The sequence below is a fragment of the Denticeps clupeoides genome, chromosome 3 (genome assembly GCF_900700375.1).
Source record: "Denticeps clupeoides chromosome 3, fDenClu1.1, whole genome shotgun sequence".
Lineage (NCBI taxonomy): Eukaryota > Metazoa > Chordata > Actinopteri > Clupeiformes > Denticipitidae > Denticeps > Denticeps clupeoides.
The window spans coordinates 1,185,810-1,205,620 of record NC_041709.1 but is presented as its reverse complement, the minus strand read 5'-3'; the positions used below and the strand labels follow the sequence as shown (position 1 = coordinate 1,205,620).

The 19,811-nt window shown below is 44.4% G+C and overlaps 1 protein-coding gene across 1 annotated transcript; it reads right to left on the bottom strand.

Annotated features, from left to right (window-relative positions):
• Nucleotides 1–7: 7 nt before the first annotated feature.
• Nucleotides 8–12,013, bottom strand: LOC114786111 (uncharacterized). Its single transcript, XM_028972951.1, has 5 exons — nucleotides 11,844–12,013; nucleotides 10,826–10,882; nucleotides 9,039–9,732; nucleotides 4,163–4,202; nucleotides 8–185 (listed from the first exon to the last, which is right to left on the bottom strand). The coding sequence occupies exons 1-5, from the start codon at nucleotides 11,857–11,859 to the stop codon at nucleotides 39–41; spliced, it is 954 nt and encodes a 317-aa protein (XP_028828784.1). The 5' UTR covers nucleotides 11,860–12,013; the 3' UTR covers nucleotides 8–38.
• Between the last annotated feature and the right edge of the window lie 7,798 nt (nucleotides 12,014–19,811).

The following is a 19,811-nucleotide window of genomic DNA, read 5'->3' as shown; positions in this document are numbered from 1 at the left end:
TGGACCGGCTCCGCTCTGCTACGGCACCGGCGCGAACGTCATCCCAGCCCGGCGCCGGCAGATCTGGCTCGCTCTCGCCGAGCCGGCAGGATTACCTCATCGCTCTCCGATGAGCGGAGCGGGTGGGGGAGGGCCGAGGGAGGGAGGGATGCTCCCGTGCTCTGCCGGCGGACCCCACCCACCCCCTCCTCCGCCGGCCACGAACAATACCAGGGGGAGAGAGAGAGAGAGAGAGAGAGAGAGAGAGGGAGCGCCTTTCATTCTTTCTTGAAAAGGACCCGGGGTGGTGCGGTTGAGGACCCCACAAACACACACTAACACACTCATGTGCGCTCCGACCGGCTGGGCACAGACACACAGTGGAGGTGTGTGTGTGTGTGTGTGTGTGTGTATTTAAATAATGCAGAGACAAGTCATTTGTGCCTGTGAGCAAACGACACACACACACACCAGGCGAACCTCCATCAGTCCCGGGTGGAGGCAGCATCTCCCGGGGAGGAAGAATGACATCACACAGGACGCCTCGCCATGGCAACCGATCCACAGCCTCGACAGCGGCATCATGAAATTCTGCCAGAATTCTGTCAGCGCTGCACTGCAGAGTACGTGTGTGTGTGTGTGTGTGTGTGTGTGTGTGTGTGTGTGTGGGTGTGTGGGGGGAGGGTGTGTTTGGAAATGTCCTTATTTTTGAGGTCACCTCTGCTGTGTTTGGGAGTGATGTGCACGAGGAACCGGCCAAGTGGGGCTGGTGGTTCGAGTACAATAAGAAGGCGCTCATTAGTGCTTGATGCAGCAGTGGACCCAGATGATCCCAGAACCCACAGTGACCAGAACCACAGAAAACATCTTTCACCACACACACTTACACACACACACACACACACACACACACTTACACACACTCACACACACACACACACACACACACACACACACCAGTAGTAGCCTGCTGGTGTGTGCATAACTTTTTTAATAACCTGCTGTGGAGAGTAGTGTGTGTGTGTGAGAGAGAGAGAGAGAGAGAGAGAGAGTCATTTGTGACTTCCATAAATAATATTTCTCAGCTGGGGCTACACACACTCACACAGACACACACACACAATTTGAAAGTTGATGGGAGTGCCAGGTATAATAAATGTGTTATTAATTAATGTAACTAACTGTACACTGTAGCTAATGCAAGACTTATCTAACCTAAACTGAACCTCAGTATACAAATATTTTGGCTTATTTTCTTTTCTGAATATGAATCTTTTGTGCTATTCCTATTAGCATACAAATACACACACACACACAAATTCCTCTTCATTGTCTCTGAATCACTCTTTTCACTCTCTGCGCTCTGTCATGTTTTCCCCACCCCGCTTCTCCACTCTACTTCTCCAGTGATTTTTTCCTCTCTTCACACACCAAATGAAAAGTAAAGCAGGACCCTTACACACTCACTCTCTCTCTTGCATGCACACACACACCTTCTCTCTCTCTTGCTCTCACTATCTCCTCATCTGCCTGTGTCAGGAATCTGAATGGAGTTAAATATTAATTAGCTTGTTGTCATCTTGCAGGCAGATTTTTAGAACACAATAGAAGAGCTCCCCCTGAGCCTATGGGCTCTCTGATAATGAACACACACACACACACACACACTCACAATCAGCAGCCTCCGCCACTTTCCCCACCACCGTATCCACCCAGTACCAGTAAGTGTAACTCGCTCTCCACTCCTATTTTCTTACACAGCATTGCATCCTGGGATATGTAGTTATAGTTGTGATCAGTATGTAACTGTGGCGGTTCAGTCGGTGGGTGTGATTCAGTGTTGATTTCATTGGCACATCTTCTCAGTGCTCAGTGGACATGGTGTGGATGAGGGGTCTCCCCTCCTCCACCTCATAACACCAGCTGTGTCTTTCATCCCTCCTTCCCAAAATCGCTCCATCTCTCCCAGGTGGAGTGTGTTTCTGATCCAGAAGTCGCTTGTGAGTGTGTGCGACAGCCCATAATTATCTCCAAATACACCTGCTCCCTCCATTGCCTCGGCAACCACGGTGCTGCCCCACCCCCAAAACAATTCCTCCCCCCTCTCAGTGCCCCCCACCCCCTACCCCCAGTATCTATCTACATTTACATTTACAGCATTTATCAGACGCCCTTATCCAGAGCGACTTACAATCAGTAGTTACAGGGACAGTCTCCCTGGAGCAACTTAGGGTTAAGTGTCTTGCTCAGGGACACAATGGTAGTAAGTGGGATTCGAACCCGGGTCTTCTGGTTCATAGGCGAGTGTGTTACCCACTAGGCTACTACCACCCCACTATCTCCAAATACACCTGCAATACACCACTATCTCTCTTTCTGTATTGTTTGGATCAGCTTTACCGGTGTAGACTAGTGAATAAATGCCCCCCCCCACTTTCCTGGCCCCTGCCATCACAGCTGGGCACCTCCACCCCCTGCATTCGTTTCCAAGCTGCTCCTGCTCTCCGCTCTTCTCATGCAGCTCATTCCTGTAGTTCTTTTCTTTTCGTTCTCAACGCCCCTCAGCGTCAGTCACCGCTCGGCTCTTTTCATCCCCAAAAATCTTCCCCCTCCCCACATCCACCTCGTCTCAGCCCGCTTTCCTTCCGTACCGGCCTGTCCGGGACATTCAGGCCAAAGCTCTCAGTGAAGCGTGAGTCAAGCATTAAAGTTTCAGAGTGTTGGGATGCAGCTCGGAGAGAGCAGGGTGCAGGCGGAGGGAGTTCCGGCCCTCACAGAGGCCAGAGACGAACCCCGTGAACACTGCTGTCTCTTCTGCACTTCATGTGAACTGGTGAACTTTTCCTATTTAAGTGGGTCGGTCTGTGGGTACAGGGTCATGTCGGGCTACGGCCACGTTACATTATCAGGAAATAAACTGGCTTACAGCACCATCTACTGGCCACGTAACAACTAAACCAACTAAAACCAACAAGATGATTCTGCAGGGGTCCTGTTACCCTGATGGAAATTTTCATTCAAACCTTCTCTAATCCCCACTGTTTGCACCACAGCAATGTGGAAAAACTAGATTATTCATTTGGATTCGAATCAACTTCAGTGGACAGTCAACAATGTCTATAATACCATCGTCTGGTCTGGTTTGGGGTGCTAGTAGCTTAGTGGGTAACACACTCGCCTATGAACCAGAAGACCCAGGTTCAAATCCCACTTACTACCATCGTGTCCCTGAGCAAGACACTTAACCCTGAGTGTCTTCGGGGGGGGGACTGTCCCTGTAACTACTGATTGTAAGTCTCTCTGGATAAGGGCGTCTGGTAAATGCAGGAAATGGAAATGGAAATGTTGTTTAATTCAAGACAGTGAAGGTATTTTCACCTTAAACCAACCTTTTTAACCTTCACTAGGCATTCTGCAAGAGATCATCTCTCCCCTCTAAAGGGTACCTGGCATCTGGATCCCTGAGATAATGCAACCTTCTGCATTTTAAACCTCTTTTCTCGCAACATCATCCGCAAACATACTCCCATACACCACAGACAGCACGTGTATCAGCCTTTATTATTTTGCAGTCGTTCCACATATGCCCTGAAAATGTCAAAGCATGGAAACAAAAGCCCCCCCCCCCCCGATCTTCAGAAACTTCAGACCAACAAAGAGAAAGTTCTGCTTGGAGAAATCTGCACCACGGCAAGCACCCCTGGATCCCAGCCTCCCTCTCTGCTTTTTATCGAGCAGAGCTCTGGGCAGCTCGCTGGCCATGTTACCCCCCCGACTGCCGTGTGATGCACACGTATCAGAGGAGAGTTGACGGCTTCTGCATTGCTCTACATGATGCAGCAATTCGCCTATGAAGTCACAGGTTCAAACCCCCCAAGACACTTAAACCTGAGTGTCTCCAGGGGGACTGTCCCTGTAACTATTGGTTGTATGTGGCTCTGGATAAGGGCATCTGCTAAATGCTGTAAATGGAAAGAACTATACTTATAGTTCTAACAATAAATGCTAAATTATTGTTGAATATACTATTCAAGCTTAATGTGGGATAATACTTACAAGATGCTAAATTGTGCCTGAATCTTCCCATCATTTATACCCATGCAGCTCAATTCCACCGCCATAAACCGAGACGGAAAAGAAAGGATAGAGAGACAGACGGAGAGACAGACACTGATCAACTCACGTGCACATATTCTCCTTGGACCTCTGGACACTCCATGTGGCTGTGAACGAAAGAGAGAAGATTCAGTACGCAGCCACTGAACGTTCTAACATCTGAGCTCCGAAAACAATAAGGCTGCGCTCTGTCCAAACAGGAAAACACATTGTCCCCTTCTCGCATGAGCTCACTTCCCACTCCTCTCCAGCCCGGTGAACCTGATGGTGGGACCCCATCCTCTACACGCTATGTCATGTCTGGTGTCCGTGAGAACATCAGTAGCTGGGTCCCTGTAGAGATTGAGGGATCCGGCTGATTATTGATTGTGTATAATTGATATTTGATAATTGAAGTTTTGTGATTCTACATAATGGTAGAATTATTTTTGACCTGATCCCATTTTTGTTTGTCATACTGCTTAAATAAATACAAATTTGTGCATTTTTTGGGGCTCTACCTGCCTCTGTCTCTCGCTCACATCGTGACATCTCGTTAACCAGTTGTGTGCGAAGGAAATGGGGACAAGGTTCCCATTCAGATCCATGTGTCTGTAGTTTGCACAAGGTCCACAGTGGTTTTGTTAATTCATTTATGGAATCCCTACATGAAATTTGCACAAATTCACAACTAATTTGTCATTTTGCTGTGACGTTTTAGTGAAAGTCTACCAAAACATAGAAGGGAAAAGTATGTACAGCAACTTAAGTCTAATGATTTCAGGCATCATGCAACATGACGCACCAGCTGATGCTGGGTATCCATCTGCAGAAATACAGATGACAAGGGGCCATTTTTATCCTCATAGCTGCTAAATTATAAATACAGAGAGGTCTGTGAGTCAACAGCAAGCTCGGGCCCCAAGGTCAACTCATTTCATCTGTCAGCCAATACGGGGCTGCAGTATTAATGACGGTCTCTGAGGGAGATGGGTGGCTCTCTGCCTCTCTCTCTCTCTCTCTCTGCCTCGTTCTCTTTATTCATAGTCCAGTGTGACAGAGAGCTGCTCCGCTGAATGGAGCATCAGTGAAAAAACGACAGAGCAAACTGCCTGGGACAACACACTGGGTGTCTGAGAGTTCTTCATGTGTGCTTTTTTTATTAAATAATAAAGATTTGCTGTCTGTAGAGCTGAATATTTAGTCTTAGCCTTGCAGGGGTGATGTTTTGAGATTTATGTTGGAGCTGTGGTTGCACTGATGGAAGACAGCTAGAGATAAAGGATGAGGAGACACTAGCCTGGTGGACACCCTGGCTAATGTTCTAAACTTCTCAAAAGCTGCAAAAACACATGTTACAAATAACAAAATGATAATTATGACAATTACCAATGGACAAATGACCTTAGAACATCTGAGTCAGAATAAAAAATGTACATAAGGAACATTGGTCAACACTCTGTTCTCCCACTATGCCCAAATTTAAGAGACGGTTGCAGTCCGACCACAAATACAGTTTACAAGAGCCTCCTGGGTAACTGCTGGATGAGCTCAAAACCCAGAGAAGGGGCTCCCATGTAGGGCAGGATCAATCAGCCCCGGCCAGGGAACAGAAGCCTGTTCTGTATGCTTGCTGTAGAGCCGGATCAAATGCCCGGGTCTCGCTGCAGATGAATCGCACATGAAAAACGCGCTCATGGCGAAGCTGGATGGCGCCCAAGTCCCCGTACGGCTCGCCAGGCGAGATTACACGCAGGGCGTCACCAAAACGGCTTTTAAACATCGAGCCGGTGGAGAGGATACGCAGCGTCGCATCTATGTCAGAGCTCCCCCCAGTGGTCTCTATGTGCAAGAATTTCAATATAGCCACAGTCATTTCATTCCACAACGTATAGTCTGCTATCTTAAAAATCTTGATGTCATTTATAGAGAAAGGTAGGTAGATCTATGGCAAGAACAGCTGATACTTGTCTTGCTTGTTTATTGTCAGGGAATTAATAAAGTTTTCAGCCCATCTCTCAAGTCTCTAGTTTGTTAATGAGGAACCTGACCTCTACCTTCTGTACTTGCACCTTGCAGATCCAGGATCACGTCTATCCTTTATATTACCCTGACTCACTCTCTGGGCTGCATTTGAAACACTTAAGGACAGAGGTATCTCCTCCCTTCTTCTGAGAGTGTGAACCGGCGAAAGCCATAACCTCTCCTGCCAAAGATCAGGATGGGGGACATCCCAGAGCCTCACTGAATTCAGGCCTTTTGTTTAAAGACAGGCGAGGACAAAAGCAGGAAGGCTCAGGAGTTCTCCAAGCTTCCTGAGAAGGCCCCTTCTCAACCTCCGTATTCCCGAGCGAAGTTTCCACTCTTTTTTCATTACAGTTCCCATCAGTTTCCAAAGAAGCCGGCGAGTCGCGCTTAAAAGCTCGCGTGAATGGTGCTGCACCACCTCTACAGTGAGAACTTTAACCATTTGTCATGGAGTAAAATCCAGACGGGAAGCATCTGTTGCTGTCCTTCAACGCCAACCACAGACATTTATCTTGATGGGACATCCTGACCTCCAAACTGGATTTCTGTAAAAGCTCCGGCTCCAAACTAGAGAGCATAGATACAGTTTTTTGGACAAATGTCAAGCAAAGTTTCTTCAGGAAAGGATTACCGTCAAAGTCAAAAATTGGAGCCATATGTGTGTGTTCACTTGGTTTCTAGTCACTGGTAGTGGACACACACACACACACACACACACTCTCCAGAATCTGGAGGATTTATTGGCTGATCCTGCTCGTCCAGATACTGAGCGGCTTACACTCTGCCTTCTGCATGATTGGATTTTTAATCCCTGAGCTACATGGCATCGGGGGGAGAATTAAGTGAGCGCAGTCCACAGAGGAGCTGTGTGCAGGAGCACTTCACAAAGGACCCCATAACCTGCGCCCCACTCAATAAATCAGAGCGATAACGCTGGCCGGGAATCCGTCTGCCGTGGGAAGATGCGAAAGTTCAGAGCCCTGGAATGACAGGCAGGCATTTCCTCCCAGTCTCTCCCACATTCACAGCCCACCATAACTTTATAAACTGTTTGTATATTAAAGAGCCACTGACCTGTGCCTTATATGGAAAATGAAATTAAGATAGCTTCATAATTTTACTTGCTTGATGAGGAAGTTGGATTTATCATCCCTAAGACAACCGAACCCAGAAACTTCAGCTTTGAAAATAAAAAAATATATATAGAGAGAGCTTTAAAAAGTTTTAAAAGTGAAGTTTCAAAAGTGAAGTTTCAAAGCTGAATATATATATATATATATATATATATATATATATATATATATATATATATATATGAAATAATTGAATACAATACGGTATCAGTTAATGGTGAGTTTTAAGAAAGAGAGGAAGTCTCACCTTAAACTGCTCTCTGGGCTGCTCCCAGAAAACATGCCGGATACTCCGGACTGGACCAGAAAGGAACCGGCAACCGCGGTACTTTAGAAGTTTGCTCCGTACCGAATTTAGGCACGACCCCCTGTCCAACAGACGGATCCTGGTTCAGGGCGGTGATGTGAAGCCCGACGCACAGACCTGTTGAAAACCTTCATAACCGAACCCATCCCGCGGGTTGCCAGGTTCAGAGCGGAAACCACGCCAACGCGTCTGTGAGCCAGTAGGGGTAAATGGATGAAGATTTCTAAAAAATATATGTATGTATTATTTGTATTATTTGCAAGTTTTAACCTCACAATTTTTCTGAGCATTCGCTACTTCAGGCAAAAGAACAATAAAGCTTTATTGGAGAGGCTGAACCACTTGAAGCCTGCAGAGAGAAAAAATAAAGGGTCTGAAATGTCATTTCCACCACAGAGGGAAATCTTAAAAAGAAGATTCTCAGTTTTCTAGAACTGCCTTACGAATACGAATAAACATCTTACAGGCATCAGACACCAAAGAACTCACTCAAGTTAAGTCCAAGTTATTCACCACTAGGAAAAACTGGATAATTATAGTGAATTTCTGCTGGCACTTGTCCTTCAGAGACCCCCATCTGTCTAAATGTCCACCATAGCGAGACTGAATAAAGCATGAAAGCCAATAGCATCTCTCTCGTCGCGGCTCAATTCAAACATTCATTCTAGAATGTTAACACCTCTGTATCATGGGAGGAAAGACCTGTACAGAAGAGTTTAAGATGATAATAGTGCATTGAAACATTTTTTTAATAAAATAAAACTTTGAATTGATGGATCTGTAGTTGTCATCCATTTCATATTTCATATTTCAAAGATACAAACTGCTGACAGATACTAACAGCAAGTTACAAATGATAATTTTAAAGATTGTAAATAGTGGTTTGCAATGTTTTTTTTTATCATGAGTAAGAGATTGCATTTATTATGTGCATTCAATTAATTTGTTCAAATAAATCACTGTGATTAAATCCGAGCACGACTATTATTTGCAAGTTTTAACCTGCCAACTTTTCGGAGTCTTCACGACTTCAGGCAAAAGAATATTTTTTTAAAATGCTTTATTTAGACGGACCTGGCAACAGCGTCCCAGCTCAACTGTTTTACCAGAATGTATGGGAAAAATTCCAAACCATGTTTGTCATATTTGTTAGTGAACAAGTGACTTTGGGACCTGACCTAAGATTAAAATATAGAAATAGAAATCTCTGAAAAATAGCTAAAAGATTCAAAACAAAACAGCTTGGTTTCCTGGTTTTACACCCAATGTGTGGTTTGCATCTGTAGATTTATACAGCTGCTTAATTCTTTTCAGCCATATGTGTTTTGTTTTAGTTCATTATTTTAATTTAACATTTTTTTGTATATATCTTTTTAAATCTCTTGTTGTGATCGTCTCACTGTGACCCCCCAGTGACCCCCCCAGATCCTGTATAACCTATGTCTAGGTTATATAGGATCATGGCAACCCTTTATTAGTCACTTAAAGTGTCTCACCTGTTCCCTGGCTCTATCTCCGGACTCATTTTTTCAGGATTAGCCTGGGATTCTTCTGTTTTCTGCCCCAGCCTCCTGTCAGGCTGATGGACCCTCTTCATGGGCAGCACCATTTGGTACGGGGTTTTAGGTGGTGGTGCCTTGTCTTTTATAAAGGCATCTGGAATTCCTAGAATCCCTGAATCTGAGTTTTTGTTTGGACCACATGGGATTGCTGCTGCACTCAGACAAGGCCTGTATGGACTTCTGCATGTGGGCTCCATCTCCGTAGGGGTCGCCACAACTCTTCCACTGCATGCACCATCTGAACCACCTCCAGGATTTTGGAGGCCAGCGTCACCAACAGTGGTCTCCTGCAGAGATGGAGTAGCCTGGCTGGACAATACACTGAGCAGAGGGGAACTGGGAACATTGTCCCCCATCCTCCTCATGCCCACCCCAGATCCAGACTCACCAGGTGTGTTCTTGCTGCTTTTATTGCTCTTGTCTTTCCGTTTGGTGAACAGGCGTGGCATGGTGCCTACGTGGGTATAATTCTCATTTGAGCGAACATAGCTGTGGGTACGCTCCCTCATGTACATGTCATCAACTGATGTCTCTGAGAGGGTGGGCTCATCCTTTGCTTGGGATTTCTCAGATTTGACCAACGACGATCGTCGAAAGGAGAGATTGGAGAGGCTGAACCACTTGAAGGCTGCAGAGAGAAAATAAAGGGTTGCGAAATCTTAAAAAGAAGATTCTCTGTTTTCTAGAACTGCCTTACGAATACGAATAAACATCTTACAGGCATCAGACACCAAAGAACTCACTCAAGTTAAGTCCAAGTTATTCACCACTAGGAAAAACTGGATAATTATAGTGGATTTCTGCTGGCACTTGTCCTTCAGAGACCCCCAGCTGTCTAAATGTCCACCATAGCGAGACTGAATAAAGCATGAAAGCCAATAGCATCTCTCTCGGCGCGGCTCAATTCAAACATTCAATCTAGAATGTTAACACCTCTGTATCATGGGAGGAAAGACCTGTACAGAAGAGTTTAAGATGATAATAGTAGTGCATTGACAATTTTTTTAAAATAAAATAAAATTATATTTGTCACCCATTTTATATTTAATATTTCAAAGATAAAAACTGCTGACATACTAAAAGCAAGTTACAAATTATAATTTAAAAAATGATACTAAATAGTGGTTTACAGTGCATTCATTATGTGCATTTAATTAATTTGTTCAAATAAATCACTATAAATTCTGAAGACTAAAGATTTCGATAATATTTAAATATTGCTCTCTGCACCACAGTCACTCACCATCAAGTGTCGAAACATATTAAAAATATAAAATATTTCAAACTGATCTCAAGAATGAACACATTTATTTTCACAAACCTAACACCTATGTAATAGCTACATAAAGTAAGATATTGCCTGATTGGCTGAGCCGTGTATCATATATAAATTAATGACTTAGTAAATCAGATTTCAGGGCTACAAGCAGTATTTTAAATGCTAGTCAGTCTGAAGATACCGTCCTGGCCTGGATAATGGGGATGGATGGTGGAGGTGCTTGAGTTTTAAGCAAGTGGTTTTGTAAAAAGTGACAGAAAACGCTTCCAAAGTGTGTACGTCCTCAATATTGCATGGTGGGTAACAGAGAGTTTAGGTTTCATCGCTGTTATTCATGGAACATCCAGCAGTTCCACCACTGGATTTTAACAAGCTCAATTCCCTGAAAGTGGAAACACACACACACACACACACACACACACACACACACACACACACTTGCCTCCTATTGATGTAAAGACCTTCAGTAGGACAAAGGAGACACAGATGGAGAGCGAGACTGAAAAAAAGAGCAGAGGGCTCAACAGGTCAAGACATAATAGGAGGCAGGAGCTGCTGAGAGGTTCTCACTACTCGCTGTCAGACACCAAAATCTGAAGATCACGGAAAAACTTCGTATCATTTTTTTATGAAGCTGAGTTTCACAGAAAATCGTGTCATCAAATTCTTGTCTGGCGAGCTGTGAGACTGTGCAGTTGAATCATCAAAATGTCCTCATGTCAGAGAAAATTTAGCACCAGTTCTAGTTTCTTCTAGTTTCTCTATTTGCTGTTCTATGCTCTACAGAATATGAGTGTAACACTTTTTCCCACATTTTCACACTTTTGTTACCGCAAAATAGAAAAAACACTTAAAATAAAAGCCATTTGAGAATTCCCAGCATGAGTGTGTCTGTCAGCGTTGAATACTAATGTGATTATTTGCATTTTTCACTGTTGAATATTAAAAACATATCTGCAGCTTCAAATATATCCCCTTTTCACACTTTATTGAACTGGCAGGTCCCTCATCCCAACTTTTTAATATCCTGAACCCTTAGAATCATTTTTGCTTCATTCCAATCTTCCTTCAGGTCTATATTTTTGTTGTTGACCTGGGGACGTCCCCAAAGTCATTATAAGGAATTCCCCTTGCTTTCTATGGCATTAGCAGACTTGGAGAAATAGGTTTTCTTTTTTCACAAATTATAATCTTTCTAAGATCAATGCTAGACATACTTTGCTCTTGAGCAATGTATGTATGTGTTGTGTGTGTGTGTGTGTGTATACACACACACACACACACTCTTTCAAACATATATATTGCCCCAGTCAATTGACTATATATCAATGACTATATATATAATATATATATATTAAAGTACCTTAGAAAAATGTGGGTATGTGCTTAAATGCCCACCATATCACTTTTACCAATCTCACAACTGCTCGTGGCATCCTGGCCATCACAACGATACTCACTCTTGCGTTTGCTCATGATGCTGCTGTAGTGGGGTGGGCTCTGGTGTCCTGGTCTTGGTCTTGGAGTCCTGTGCTGACTCTGTGTTCATGTGAAGGTTTTGGAGCTGCACTTCCTGCTCTTTAGCTGTGCTATAATAAGTGTCTTCGTGGTGCATCTCACAGCTTCCTGTGTGGGGTTGATGGGCGGATGTGTGTGACAGGGTGACACAGAAGCTGCACTCTTTGCATTTTTGTAGCTTTGCAGCTGCAGGCGTTGAGGAGTTTGACCTTGGTCACCGCTACTTCTCTTTTGAGGGTGAAATTTGTTTGAGTTGTAAAAGCAATCTACAAATGAAGTGCTTTTTTCACACGGCCCCACTTGTGCAAGACTGAATACTTCATTTTGACCCTTTTACTGAACACCATGTGAAGGAGCCGAGATATAAACACACTGCGTTGGGAGGGACGTTAGGGTCCAAACTACAACGTTCCTGGGGGCACATTAATGACAGAACAAGTGGTAAGGATGCAATGTTGTAGCCTGAACCTCACTTCTGGCACACCCTCAGTGGGTGTGACTTCCTGCTGAGGCAGAGGGAGGTGTGAAAAGGCCACAGACAGGAGTGATCAAACAGCGGAATGAGAGACAGTCGGTGGCGCTTTTTAAATCTAAAAAACACGACATCATATTCCAACCCGTTGTGATTCTGCTCTGCATGGACAAATCGGACTGCATTTCTGTAGGTGTGCCAGAACTTTTAAGGTTTTATTCAGAGGATTTAAAGTCCCTGCTGATTCATAACAACAAATAAAACTAAAAAGGACCGAATATGGAACGACAACAAAATATATCAAAGGCTCAGAATACAAAAAAAACAATATAACCACATAAATACTACAAAGTGCAAATCGATGGAGAATTGGCATTGACACTGCAGTGGAAGGCATCAGCGAAGACTGTTAATGACTGAACTTTTATTCTTGCACTGGTACTGATAAACTAAATGCATCCAGATCAAAATGTATTCTCACAAAATACCAAAAAAAAATCGAATAATGCAATGGCCATTTAAACATCCTGAGCCCTCCCCTTCTCCTCTTCTGTTGTGTTCTGATGAGGGTGGTGGAAAACACTGTTTAAAAATGTACATTTCTCAAGTTCTCATTTCTCAATTCTCATCATCATCTTGGAAGAAGCAACACAGGATGTGACAAAACATTAGTCTTGTAACACTCTCACTTGACCTGTGTCACGACGGATTAATATTAATGTGGAAACAGTGTAAAACTGAACAGGGTGTAGAGTAATGTTGAGTCATGGCAACTGGACTTTCTTTCTTTAATGTAGACATTGAGAAAGTTCTGTGGATGCAGAATGAAACGTCCCCACGTTAAAGAAAGAAAGTCCAGTTGCCACGACTCAACTTTCAGACAAATTCCCCTGGATGACTGAGAATCTTCACAGACCACAGACTGTATTTACTTCCTACTGTACCGCGTTTTGTGGTCAGTAGGGGGCAGCAGCGGTCAGCTTGCTGCACACAATGCACCACAATGAGGTCAACCTGCCGGCTCATCTCCTAAAGGGCATTCACTCATTGCACAAGTGCAGTTTTATTCATCCTAGTATTTAAAGCCCTGGTCATTTGAAGAGGTGCGCTTTTCATGTTAATGGAGCTTTTTGTGTCTCCAAGGCTTCTCAGCTTGACTCCGGGGATTTTATTCAGGCAGGCTATTTGCCACCAAACACCACTGGGCTTCATGGCATTTGGTTTATATAAACCTCTTGGTGTGCTAGGGTGGTGCATTTCAGACATGTGGACCATCACAATGGGTCTTGGACCTAATGTCACCCTTTACAACAACAAGATATGTTCAGAACTTTTCATCCTGTCTTAATTAACCTTTAATTAGCAGTTGTTCAGGCAAATTATCAAGCTTCATATATGCATTCATGATATTGAGGACATTAGGCAGCAGGGGAACTGACAGGAAGCTGATGATCCAGGATTCCCTCTAGACTAGACAAGAAGATGTGTGAATTAAGTGCAAAGGCCCCTTACCAATGCTTTTATTAATAGAAAGTACAATTTGCACTCAAACTGAATGACTAAAATGCAAAAGTTAAACTGGTAATGCCAGAATAACCGGTATGACTGGCCAAGTATGATGTTGTTTTGCATGGCAATGGTGATCATCTAGGAAAACCAGCAAACAGTGATCTCTTTCTAAACCTCATAGTCGGCATCTAGATTTCCTCAACAGTGCATCATTAATAGGGTGTCTCCAGGGGGGGACTGTCCCTGTAACTACTGATTGTAAGTCACTCTGTATAAGGGCGTCTGGTAAATGCTGTAAATGTAAATGTAAATGTCATTAAAGCCGGTTGGGTGAGCTCGTTTGCATTTGTACCATCCTCTTTGCAGACATGAATAATTCTTAATGTAAATGTAACATGCTAAACATGCTGTCTTTCAGATGACATAACTCCTAGATGCTCCTATAACATCCCCGGCCACATGTCCGATTCTATGTTTTCCAGACCGGTGCTTGAAATTTGCATTGTCTCATTATCTCATTACTGCCCGATTACCTTTGTTATCACCTGTGGTAACACATGTAAATTCATCCCTGGCGCACCAAGGATGTCCCCTTTCAGTCCCTGTCTGTTCGTGTCACGATGGCTTCGGCCACTTTTACAAATCCTGCTACAACCATATAGTGTTCCTAAGTAACACACTACTGGCCTCCAGCTTTGCTCGAACCCCTGCATCCCAAGCATGCTAGCTTATGCGGCTGTGCTGAAATCGGTAGTCCACAGTCGCCGAAGCAGCCCGGTGTGTTTGATGTCGGTGTTTTTCTGTTCACCGCCACTTATTTACTGTGAAAAATGCGGCGTTGTGTGGTACGTGTTGGCACATGACAGCAGTGGGGGGACGAAATGCTGTGTGAACAGCACTGCTGATGTCCTTGACGCAGCATCCATCACCTGCTGCAATGGGCAGATGATGAAGAGGCCACGCCCGCGGCTTCCGTTTCTGCAGGTGCGACATGGCGCGGTGAAGGCCCACCGGGTTCATTATGTGCACAGGGTGAGCGAGTGACATGCTGGGGCATGCTGGTTTTTTTTTTAAAGCATAACGTGCAGTTCATGCAACTTATAACTTATAGATAATAGTCATCCAAAAGGACACGATCCAAGAAGATCATTCATAACCTGTTATTCACAACCTGTCCAGACATGCAACATGTGTACACTGAAGTCCGGCCTTCATTCAAGGTGACTGGACATCTGGAAATGTTATTCAATGTACCGATCAGAAAGAAATCAGTCCTCATCAAAACCAGCTCGTGTCCTCGATACGTGAGAAACGCTGGGATGTAAATGTGAGAGTCTCAGCGCCTGTAAAACCAGGCTGAAGTCATTAGCTGCTCCTATTTCAAACAGGATATCAATAATTCAAAAGGTCTCCCTCACACACACACACACACACACTACAAGTCCCTGGAAGTGAGGCAAATAGGTCAGTCCTCATCAAGGACACTGAAGGCTCACCGACGCAAAGTCCCACTAATCCCCCTGCATACAGAGCGAAGGGCAGAGATGGTGCGCTAGAAGCGGAGCTTCTAGGAAGAGCATACAGATAAATGAAATTTACCTGTTAATGTCCTTTTCTATCTAGAGAGACAGAGAGAGAGAGACATGTCCAATAGAAGAAGTGGCCAGAGAAGCACCCGAGGCAAGAGCAACGGAATGAATGAAAGAACAGCGAGGCGGTGAGGGAGAGAAGCACGAAGAGCAGGGAGTTCCTTGGTAATAGCCGCCCACAGTGGCCTGTATGGGGACAGTAACAAGTGTCAAGTAGCGTCTCAGCCTCTCTGGGACCAGACGGAAGGACCAGCATACAAACAAAAAAAGGTCTGCTTAATCCGACAGCTGCTTCAGAGTACCTGACAGAAAGAAATGTCTCAACTGCACACAGTAGTTTGGTGATTCTGCAGCTACCTCAACTCAAAAGCAATTTAAAATAAAAGTTGGCTGTATATTTCACTTTCCCATGTCTCTATATCATATATAATTATTCTAAAAAATATATTATAAAAATGCCAAATCCCAATATAGCCCATTATAGTTTGTCTGTACAAAAGTGGTAGCACAATGCTAACAAAGCACCACATACAAAGGCCGCCTAACAGTAAAGAATTTGATGGAAGTGTCACTTGAATTGTCACTTGAGACAGAATCAAGGTCAAAGTTCACAGCAGAGTCATGTTCAGGGACGGCCGCGGAAACAACGCTCTAATGTTACAGCGTTAACATCACCCTAGATGGAGGATGAGACCGCGGCAGGAAGCTCTACAAGTTAGTGTAGGACAGGAGGTAGTTGCAAATGAGGCTGCCTTGTCCTCGGAAGATGATTAAAGCACGCACAATGTGCCATTGTTTTCCTTCATGTTGTCTGATGAATGTAGAACCTGCACATCTAGTCGAGGGTTGCAGACAGGCTGGGACGCGTGTGTATGCATATTAAAAGTCGAGAGTGTTGCTAAAAAGACGGGAGGAACATTATTTGAATTGGCGACAGAGTAATGTGTCCCAGTGCTGCGCTCATCAGCACTTACGGAACTACTCGTGCCCTATCAAACCACTGAGCTGGAGCTAACTGTTCAGGAACTCAGTTATTCCATTATGTGTTAAAGCACAGGAGTTGGTCTGTTGCACACATGGCTACAACAGATAACAACACACAAGGAGGTGATGTAGAGGCTACAGGAATCTGCTGGTGTGTTTAGTAATCTCAACCTCGGCACTTAAAGTCCCATTATCCCCGGGCTCTAATCAAACATTCCCACACGTGGACCAGTGCGCTGATCTGGGTTCACCCAGAGCTTAATGCTGTTGTATTATCAGGGGGAGGACACATGCTGCTAACCTACAAACCTGCATGAGATTAGACAGAGGGGTCAGATTTCAGCCACAAGTCTGTCACAGTTCGTCTTAAGCTGAGGAAGCATCTCACAGGTCCAGGTCTGGGGTCAAAATTGTCCTGCTCTGCATTCAAACTTTCACAGGAAGTAGACCCTGAATACTCACATCTGTTCTTTGAAGTTTTATGAACGTAGGCTCAGCAGGGCATGTTGTCCTGGCCTCTAATTTGTCATAATTCTGCAGCTTCTCCTCCTCCTACACTCCAACAGTGTGTGAATAGAAGACCACATGTCAATGCTGTCTAAAACAGTCAATATAAATCTGTGGAGGGAAACCTTTGTGGGAGGCACCTTTGCTGGTGTGGTTGGGACGTGTGGCTTTTATTAACCGGGGGTTAGGATTGGATGAGAATTAGAAATAATTATCTTTTTTAACACAAGGTGTTATTACAGAAGCAGAAACTTCATCTTATATCATCTTACACTCAAAACTACAGGTTTTGTCTGTTGAAAAAGTGAAGTCATTGTCCTTATGATACACAGCTCAGCACACGGTGCACACAAAGTAATGTGTCCTCTGTATTTAACCACCACCCTGAGTTAGCAGTGGGCAGCCATGACGGGCGCCCGGGGAGCAGTGTGTGGGGACGGTGCTTTGCTCAGTGGCGGATCGAATTTGAACCAAAATCGCAGTCAGCTTTCGAATTATAGACCAATCCCCAACCTTCTGTTTATATTTCAAGAATTTTCGTAGCCCAGCAGCTATGCGAGTATCCAGACAGCAACTACATTCATGAAGCATATCAATCGGGATTTAGACCTCATCATAGCACTGAGACAGTGCTGGTTAAAGTGGTTAATGACCTGCTGTTGGCCTCTGATCAGGGACCCAACTTGCTGCTTGTCCTGCTTGATCTGAGTGCAGTGGTTGACACTATTGATCACGCTATTCTCCTTGCCAGGTTAGAGAATGTTATTGGGATTAAGGGAACAGCCCTTGAATGGTTCAGATCATATCTTTTGGAGACATCAGTGGTGATTTGTCTTCACATAGTAAAGTAGAGTTTGGTGTTCCACAAGGTTCTGTTCTAGGTCTGCTGCTATTTTCCTTTTTCATGTTACTTTAGGTCACGCCATTCGGTATTAGCTTTCATTGCTATACTGATGACACACAGTTGTATCTGTCAGCAATGCCAGACTAGAGGCAGCAGCTGTACAGAACAGAGAATTGTCTGAAGGACATTAGACAGTGGATGCTCACCAACTTTCTTCTGTTAAACCCTGACAAGACAGAAACTCTCGTACTTTGGCCTCAAGCAGCCAGATGTAAGCTGTCTGATTACATCATAATGCCGCTGCGAGAGTTCTAACTAGAACTAGAAAATCCGACCACATCACCCCAGTCTTACAATCACTGTACAAAATCCTATTTTGACCTATAAAGCTCTAAATGGTCTCGCTCCACCTTACCTGAGTTATTTACGACCTGCCACGCTAATTTGTTATACTAATGTATTATCAGCGGGTAACACTTTTACCTGCGAATCAGGTGATCATAAAGTCACAGGTTCAAACCCCACTTTTTACCATTGTGTCCCTGAGCAAGACACCTAACTCTGAGTGTCTCCAGGGAGACAGTCCCTGTAACTACCGATTGTAAGTTGCTCTGGATAAAGACGTCTCATAAATGTTCATGTGTTTAGCACATTCACAAACTCGCTTTTCATCTGCAATGCAGCCTGTCTGAGATGCTCTATGTAAAGCGCCCTTATTTTTATTTATGAGCAGGTGCCACCCAAACTTGACATTGACAGCATCAGCACATCTCTGAGCTCAATTGAGGCTTGTCAGTAATTACTTGTCCGGATTTGATGGAGCTGGTTGTCCCCTAAAGATCTGGGTGTTGGATGTAATGCTTTGTTTCTACCAGACGCTGCACCCTTAACCCCCTGCAGCCATAACCTTTGACGGGAGGAGTCAGAGTGGCCCTTCAACTTCTCTCCTCTGTCCCTAATCATGGCAGGGATCTCAAGGTGACTTCTGAAGTGGGCTCTCTTCTCAGCAGCTGAATGAACAGCAGGAGGGCACTCTGACCTCATTCCACCCCCTCCCGCTCTTCTCCCTCCACTTCATTCCTCTTCCTGCTGGCCTTGATAACTCTTTCTACTAATCTTCCTCCATTCCTCAAATTTCTATGTCTCTTTTAATGAAATATATTTCTCTTTTTATCACTTACTCCTTGCTAATTTCATCATTCTCTGGACTACCGACTAGATTTTTCCGATGGGCACCATCTCTGGGGATTGTTTTCATGTTTGACTTAGTCCACTGGTCCACAGGTGAAGCCCATTAGTAATGGACTCTTTTTTTTTCGCGTGGGACAATTCCAGTCGGGGGGTGGGTGGGGCAACCCCCCACCTCCTTTCTAGTCTCTAAGTTTGACAGTTTTCTTTGAGAATGAGTGACGTGGCTATTTGACCTTTGATTTGTGTGATGGATGAAGGGGTGAAAGTGAAAGACATGGGGAAGGGGTACAAAAAGTGACTAACTTTCACAGCTACTCACACATACACATACACCTGCACAAAACACCTGTGAAATTGTTAATACTCACTATTGTCACTACTCACTACAGTTCAGGACAAAGTTATCTTGTTAATGGATCAAAGCGATTACGTCTGTTATATTTTTACCAAAAATGTCTCAGTATTCTGCATGTAGTCTGGACAGTGAAGCACGTCAAGCGAGTGCAGCGATCTACCGATAATCCTCAGCACCCATGCCCATTGCCGAATGGGCTCTCATCTAAGCCAGTCGGCCGAGCGTCAGCCCTGCTCCCTGTACTCCAGAGAATTAACCACGGCAATCAGAGCCTCTCGTCCGCCACGCTCTGAACAAACAGGCGCTGAGCGCACGAGCCGATCCAGCTCTTCATGTGCTCTCCATTCATCTCCAGCTGTAATGAAGCACTCGTGTGCAAACGTCTGGCCATCGAGCCCTTGTCGGTAATTACTGTTCCCACTGACATTTTCAGATCTCTGTCTCTTATCGCCCTGTCTC

Bases quoted from the DNA above. Each gene is read 5' to 3' on its own strand.
- LOC114786111 (XM_028972951.1), bottom strand. The intron at 9,733-10,825 runs GCAAGTGTGTGT...TTCTCTCTGCAG, and splicing joins GGTCTTTACATCAATAGGAG to CCTTCAAGTGGTTCAGCCTC. The intron at 186-4,162 runs GTGAGTTGATCA...CCGGCGGAGGAG, and splicing joins TCCAAGGAGAATATGTGCAC to GGGGTGGGTGGGGTCCGCCG.